This window comes from Montipora foliosa, chromosome 2, assembly GCF_036669935.1.
Source record: "Montipora foliosa isolate CH-2021 chromosome 2, ASM3666993v2, whole genome shotgun sequence".
Taxonomy (NCBI): domain Eukaryota; kingdom Metazoa; phylum Cnidaria; class Anthozoa; order Scleractinia; family Acroporidae; genus Montipora; species Montipora foliosa.
Genome location: NC_090870.1, coordinates 55,130,956 through 55,138,482, shown reverse-complemented (window position 1 = coordinate 55,138,482; position 7,527 = coordinate 55,130,956). Strand labels below are relative to the sequence as shown.

At 40.7% G+C, this 7,527-nt stretch overlaps 3 protein-coding genes across 3 annotated transcripts in view; all 3 read left to right on the top strand.

Annotated features, from left to right (window-relative positions):
- The first annotated feature begins 400 nt into the window (after positions 1 to 400).
- Positions 401 to 3,817, top strand: LOC137993610 (52 kDa repressor of the inhibitor of the protein kinase-like). Its single transcript, XM_068839567.1, has one exon. The coding sequence runs from the start codon at positions 763 to 765 to the stop codon at positions 3,136 to 3,138; it is 2,376 nt and encodes a 791-aa protein (XP_068695668.1). The 5' UTR covers positions 401 to 762; the 3' UTR covers positions 3,139 to 3,817.
- A 106-nt stretch (positions 3,818 to 3,923) lies between these two features.
- LOC137993612 (uncharacterized) overlaps positions 3,924 to 7,527 on the top strand; it is a 36,136-nt gene continuing 32,532 nt past the window's right edge. Inside the window, exon 1 of the mRNA XM_068839570.1 lies at positions 3,924 to 3,975. The gene's annotated coding sequence lies outside the window, so the exon portion shown is untranslated. The remainder of the gene's footprint in view (positions 3,976 to 7,527) is intronic.
- LOC137990972 (uncharacterized) overlaps positions 7,269 to 7,527 on the top strand; it is a 2,695-nt gene continuing 2,436 nt past the window's right edge. Inside the window, exon 1 of the mRNA XM_068836093.1 lies at positions 7,269 to 7,527. This exon is cut by the window's right edge and continues 84 nt beyond it. Coding sequence (XP_068692194.1) covers positions 7,302 to 7,527 — 226 coding nt within the window. The 5' untranslated portion in view covers positions 7,269 to 7,301.

Here is a 7,527-nt window from a genome sequence, read left to right as displayed (position 1 = left end):
ACCAATTACGAATATTGTGAAGATCTTCATTTACAGCAGCAACGGCATCATCACTATCTTTGACATTAAAAGACATATATATCTTTGTATCATCCAATAGTAACGGTCCCGTCGGTCCCATTATGCTGCCTTGTGGAATACCGCTGAGCAGTGGTAGCTCATCAGAAAGAGTGGAATTTATGTGCACCCTTTGATTCCTATTAGACAAGTAACTATGAAACCATCGAAAAGCAAGAGTTGAAACACCAACATCGCGTAATTTATCCAAAAGAATATTATGATGGATACTTTCAAAAGCCTTGCTCATATCTAAAAGCCCAACCGCAGTTGTTTTCGTGTTATCAATTGCCTCAAGTACAGCATCAGTAGTGTCTTTCGGTGTCTTTCATCGTTTCAGGGCTGGATACAGACTAGTGCAACTAGTTTCCAGAAACTAGTCAAAATATCTAACAATAAAAAAATACTAAGAAAAATAAATCATGCTAGAAGATGTAAATTCGTCGCAGGTGTTTCATTGTAATACAGAACAGAATTTGTTAATTCCAGACTTCAACTGCACTGCATTTTCTGCCAGCCTCCAGCGGACCAGCACCTTGCGTTCCATTGTGACCGCCTGACCTGACCTTTGCCCCTACCCCCTCCGTAGACCTTTGCTCAAAATGTGCACTAGTGCAAAATTTCAATTGTTTCTTGTGAACTAGTCAAAAGTCTCTTTCATTGGCTGAGCACGATTGTGCACCAGTCAAGTTCTCTTCTCATTGGATGCTGCGTTTGCGGTGCACTAGTCGTGAACTAGTCAATATGGCGTCACTTTCAGGGCAGGTCGAGCGTCAGCCTGTTTGTCGAAAGGAAGATTGTTCACCGTTTGATATCGGTACTGTGTATAAAGGCATTGCTTCGTTTTCCGATGCTGAAAAGTTTCGATTTATTGAAAGCGTTTGGAAGCCAGATCTGCTGTTCGAGTTTCCGGCTTCGAAAGAAACTTCTGGAAAGCAGCGAAAGTTTCGACAGGAATGGCTCGTGAAATACCCTTGGCTTGTTTATTCAAAGTATTTAGATGGTGCGTTTTGTTTGCCTTGTGTCTGTTTCGGAATGGAGTGTGGCAGAAATGGCGCCAAATTAGACAAACTGTTCCGATCCCCGCTTACATTTTGGACAACGGCGTGTAGCAGGATGGAAAGTCACGCGAGCGGAAAGTCAGAAATTCACAAATTTTCTGTTATGGCAATGCAGAATTTCTTGAGTGAAATGAGAAGGCAAACTACCCCCATTGATCAGCAGTTGAACCGGTTGATACAAGCCCAGATCGATGAAAATAGAGAGAAAATGAAATCGATTGTGAAAACTGTAATCTTTTGTGGTCAAAACAACATTCCGTTGAGGGGGAAACGAGATGACAACCCTGATGACAGAAATCTTCAAGGAAACTTTCAAGCCCTTCTGGAGTTCCGTATCGACAGTGGCGATTTAAAACTTAAGGAACATCTCGAGAATGCGCCAAGAAATGCCACCTACCGTTCGAAAACGATACAGAACGAGATTATCGAGACCGTGGGGAATTATATTTCTTCAAAGATCATTGCGGAAGTTAAACAAAGCAGAATGTTTTCTGTTATGGCTGACGAGGCAGCGGATGTTTCCAACAAAGAAAACCTGTCTCTTGTTCTCCGTTATGTCGACTCTTCAAAGAATATTCGAGAGGAGTTTGTTGGTTTTTACCTTTGTGGAGAGGAAACAACCGGTAACGCAATCAAGGAGTTGATAATTAATACAGTGCGTGACCTTGGTTTGACCATGGATAATTGTAGAGGTCAATCTTATGATGGTGCTGGAAACATGGCAGGCAGGTACGTTGGTGCATCAACATTAATCCAAAATCAGTTTCCCAAAGCGATTTACGTTCATTGCATGAATCACCGTCTCAATCTATGCGTGGCTGATACCTGCTCACTATCGATGGTTCAGAATATGATGGGTACTGTTAGGAAACTCTCCGAATTTTTTAGTAACTCGCCTAAGCGTCAGCATCATCTTGTTGACAAGATTAAGGAACTATTACCCAACAGCAATCACAGAATTTTAATTGACGTTTGTCGCACTCGGTGGATTGCCCGTATTGATGGTTTAGATAGAATTGTTGAGCTCTTAGTCCCAGTTTTGTCAACATTAGAAGATGTGCAGCTCAACAAGGATAAGAATGGTGTTGTTCGTGCTGGTACTTGGAATCCCAAGAGTCGGGATGATGCACGGTCTTTACTTAATGCTGTCACTTTTGGATTTATTGTGACGCTTGTTATTGTTAAGTATATACTAAATTTAACAAGGCCTGCCACAGTTAAGCTGCAAAGTGAAGAAATGGACATTCTCAAGGCCGAGCAGGAAATTACCACTCTACAGAATGCCCTTAAAGACATGCAGACGAACATTGAGGGTCATCATCATCGGTTGTTTGATGAGGCTGTGCAACTTTCCCAGAAAGTTGGTCTTGAACCTAGCAGACCAAGAATTGTTCAGCGCCAAATTTTTCGTAGCAACTGCCCTGCATCAAATCCAGAGGCATACTATCGGATCAACCTTACGCAAGTGTTTTTGGACCATTGCTTGCAGCAACTTCAATCAAGATTTCCTCAAGGAGCCTATGTGTGTTTTAAAGGGTTTTCTGTCATACCATCTGTTCTCCTGAAAACTCCATCAACCTGGAAAGCTCAGATTCAAGAGTTTTGTCATCACTATGCACGCGATCTTCCGAACGTTGTTGGCCTGCCTGCGGAGTTGGAGTTGTGGCAAAGAATATGGACAGAGAAGAAAGAAAAGGCAGAAGACATCCCTGAAAAGATTGCCAATACTTTGAAAAGTGTTGATCCAGTTTCTTTTCCAAACATCTTCACCATCCTAAAGATTCTTGCAACGATTCCTGTTACATCCTGTTCCTGTGAGAGATCAATATCTTGCCTTCGTTATCTTAAGAATTATCTAAGGGCCACAATGGGAGAAGAGAGATTGAATGGTTTGGCGCTTATGCATGCTCATAGGGACATTCCTTTGGATTTGGATGAAATCATTAACTTATTTGCGTCTCTCCATCCAAGACGAATGAGAATGGCCAACATTTTATGCAGTGATTCAAGGGATGATTAACAAATTCCACTTTGCCATTTAATGAACTTTTCTTTGTTTTGAACTGAAAACTAAACATGGAACAAAACATTTTATTTTTCCTTGGGCTTGTACGTTGAGAACCTCCTCGTGGTGGAGTCTGGAAACATGGCTAATACCTCACCAATATTTACTTACCTAAGCTTTCTGCTTGTTATGTACAGGTAACAGATCGTGTTAAGTATTATTTTTTATAAAATCGTTTTTAGTAATGCCAAAAAGTCAAGAATTGCTAAGTTTTAGGTATTGAAAGCAAATTGTTGTACTAAATGTTTCAAGTGTCATGGAAAAAATTATTTTGGTGGAAACTAGTCACGAAAAATGCTGGATCCACCCCTGGGCCGTTTCACAAACACTATAGCAACGAAAAACCAAACCAAATGTTCTAGCAGAGATGGGTTACCATATTTTCTTATCCATAGTGCTCCGGGAGCTCCGGTTACGCTTTATCTACGCTCCACTATAATTCATCATAACTAGCAAAGCCAATACAATGCAAAGCAATCATCGGAATCACGTTCCAAGGACAATGAAACAAGGCAACAAGTGTTTGAAATCTAATCAGGGCCAAGGTAAGATATCGCACTGTGAAGATTCATCTATCCGGGAATATGATAGTAGGCGAAGCATAAACTTGAATACTCTGGATATTTTGTGGACCTACTTTTCATAAGCTTTCGAGCTCTCCTGAGCTCTTCGTCACTTCCGAGGATGACGTCACCAACAACACCAGTCATGTGACCAAGAGCTCAGGAGAGCTCGAAAAAAGTAAGTCCACAAAATATTCGGAGTATTCAAGTTTATGCTTCGCCTACTAAGGTAAGATATCATTGGGCTTTGCGAGAAACGAACGGTAGTTCGTTTTTTCCCGAATTAAGAGTCTTGCAATTGCTATCCTACAGTAGATGCTTATGATATAACTTGTCCTGTGTTTCCTAAATGCATAATCAGCGAATACGTTTACAATACGCCATTGAAACATTAACAGTGTGCATTTATGTTACCGACGTCCATAAGATGGTTAATTAATTCACATATATCGAGCTGCAAGTGACTTGATTACCTTCACTCCGATAGCTCATTGCTTTGGATTTCATGTCTCAGCTGACAAAGAAGAAGCGATACCAACGCTTTTCCTTGTAAAGTACAGCGGGTTCTTTGATTTGCCGTTACTAGAACATTTTGCAATCAACCCTTCCCCAAACAAGAAACAATATTACCGGGAAGTGGAGCTCATGTAAGTAGAAGGACAGTATTTCTGTCGTTTTCTTTTACACGTGAGGAAACTTACAGTGGAATCAGTGTTGAAATTGTCCCCAAAAGAGAAGCAAATGCACTAGTCATTTGTTTCCCCCACCCTTTGACCCCCGGGGATGGGTAGGGAAATTACATTTGAATGGTTGTAAAGTAGGTGTATTTCCTTCCACTGGGGACTAGAGCAGACAAACACTCGTAATTCCCCCACCCCTCTGTTCCTAAAAGATTCTGAGTCATCAAGGAAATCAGTGTTAGGGAGATTACCACGATATACAGTTCTTGCCATTTGTGTGTGGCACATGAACTATATAAGGAACGACTATGGGCGGCCGTCACCGCCAAAAATACCAAGTTTGTCAAAGGAATATAGCAATGTCAATTGGTTCATTGGCGTAGTGCAGAGGAGACTAAATGAGTTAGAAATGATGTAGCCTAAATACAATTACTCGTGTTGCCTTTTGTCAAATGGTTCAGTCAAAAAGTAAACGAACTAGGAAGATATTAAATCGTCTAGTCATTTCTGTTTAAACGGAAGAGACTAACTAAAACCGTTCTATGCAAATAAAGATCGGTTCATCTTCCAAACACGAACTGGTATAGTGTGTCACCAAATGGTCCGGTGTGATGTTAATAAATGGCTTATCTTAACTTGACGTGGTTCAGTCCATCGATGTTCAGTGTAATATGAATCGCTTTAACGAAAGGTCAATTGATTTAGTGTAATTACAAATGCTTTATCGAGACAACAAATGACTCATATGGTATGTATATAAATCCACCTAACATGAAATGGTTTATGCAAAGGACAAATGGTTTACCTTGATGTGAAATGAATTAAAGAAAAAAAAAACGCAAGTGGTTCAAAGTATCGGCAAATGATTCAATGTATTCTGAAACGGTTTAACAAACGGACGATTGATTTGGCGTAATCAAAAATGGCCCAGCGAGACAACAAATGGTCTGAAAAGAAATGAAATGCTACAGTCCACTAAGAAACGAATCGCCCTAATATGAAATGGTTTTCCCTAATGCGAAATGAAGTAGAGAAAAGACAAATGGTTTGGGGCGACCACAAACGATTTACCCCTTTGCGTGACATAAAACACCTCGCCGAACCGCCAAAATGGAACAGCCAAATGTCAAATGGAGCAGCCAAGTCTAAAATGGAACAGTCCAAACGCAAGTGGGTCACGGTATCGGCAAATGATTCAATGCAATCTGACACGGTTTAACAAATTGACGTTTGATTTAGCGTAATCATAAGCGGCGCAGCGAAACAACAAATGGTCTGAAAGGAACTCAAATGCTACAGTCCACTAAAGAAACGGATCGACCTAAATATGAAATGGTTTATGCAAAGGAAAAATGGTTTTCCCTGATGCGAAATGAAGTAGAGAAAAAACAAATGGTTTGGGGCGACCAGAAACGATTTAACCCTTTGCGTGACATACAACACTTCGCCGGACCGCCAAAAATACCAATGTGAAATGGAACAGCCAAATGTCGAATGGAACAGCCAAGTCTGAAATGGCACAGTCCATGTGGGGTCTGACGTCAAGAACTACTTAAAATTTGGCGCGAAAGCAGCTTGTTTACAACCGGGATTTCACCTGCCCTTTGTACAGTTCGGTAAGTTTGCTTCTGCTGATTTTCTGTTAAAATTATTTACTGCCTTCATTACAGAGTTTCGTCGTCATGCCTAAGGAAGCATTGGTAAATTAATATTAACAGGAGCTCATGAGCTCCAGATATCAACTGTAGTTAGGATTGAAATGTTTACACAGGCAATTGCAAATGCATCATCGTCTGCCATGATTCCTCATGTGGCAGGGTTTCCACAGTCTGACTCGTTTCGTTGAGCGGCCTTTTCGCTGTAGACACTGGATTTTATCGGTTTACTTGAAAGTATTATGATCTTGGAACGAAATGGTTCGATCAATCGGTCGGTGTCACTGACTAAACTAAAGCTAAACATGATCATGATCTTGACTGTTTCGTCACACGTTTAATTCTCGATAGCTTCTGTTTACGATTATGTCACCTTCCAGCTCTCTTCACTTATTTTGAACGCTACATAACGGTGTAGTTGTTTGAAACAAAAGTATAGGATAAGATTTGATAGCGGATCCATCACTTCACGGAATTTGGTATATCGGTAGTAAGATAAGAAACGCAAGGATTGAGAGGCCACACTGATTATCACATGTATAGAACCTCTTGCCCTTACAAGGAGATCTATTTTCCTTTTGGTGGTTGAAATATTTGAGATCGTTTTTGTTATCCCCGAACAGAAATTTCCCTCAAAAAAAAAAAGGAAATAAAGAAGAAGAAGAAAGAAAAAAAAAAACACAATTTTCTCCCGCAAACAGTTCTCGCATGGAAGTTGAAAGATGTGAAAAAAGAAGTGAAATAAAAGTCAAAAAAGGTATTCTGTACACTGGAAATCATCGTAACAGAAGTTAACCTTGGCTTCGCTTTCTTAGTTAGGTGGTCAGTTGGAGTCTTAGATATGCTGTAATGTGACTACGTGATGCAGTTATGAGCTAGGCTGTCAGTCGTTATTTGACTTTGTGACTGCGTACTGCATTTCGAGTCAAAGATTGCTCACCATAGTCTCCAGTAGCGCAGTAGTTACAACATCCGACTAGATCAGTGAGGTTTGTGGGTTGAAATACCACATGGAACTCAGATATTTCCGATTTCCAGTGAGGATGTAATTGCATCATATAACTATATATTGGGCATTAACCAAGCCCTCTCCCTTGTGTCATGACGCGCGGTGGAGTTTGGGGTCTGGATCATGTGCAAACATGCTCTTAAAAATCGGCATAAACTTGATTGCCTCTCCGACATTGACTTTTCTCGTTGACAGCTTTGACACTGCGTATATGGAAGGGAAGCAGCAACTTCTGACGGCTTTACATCAAATCATCGCTGACTTAGAAACAGTTGGTGGTGATACAATTCCCGATATGGGCTTGGTAGGGTTGAAACTGGAGACCCTTGGTGAGGCCGCCCTGCTGAACGGTGACAATTGTTTAGTAGCAATTGACTTGATTAATCAAGCGCGTCAATTATGTGTAAGTTCTGGCGCCTATTCATCTTATCGTTCCT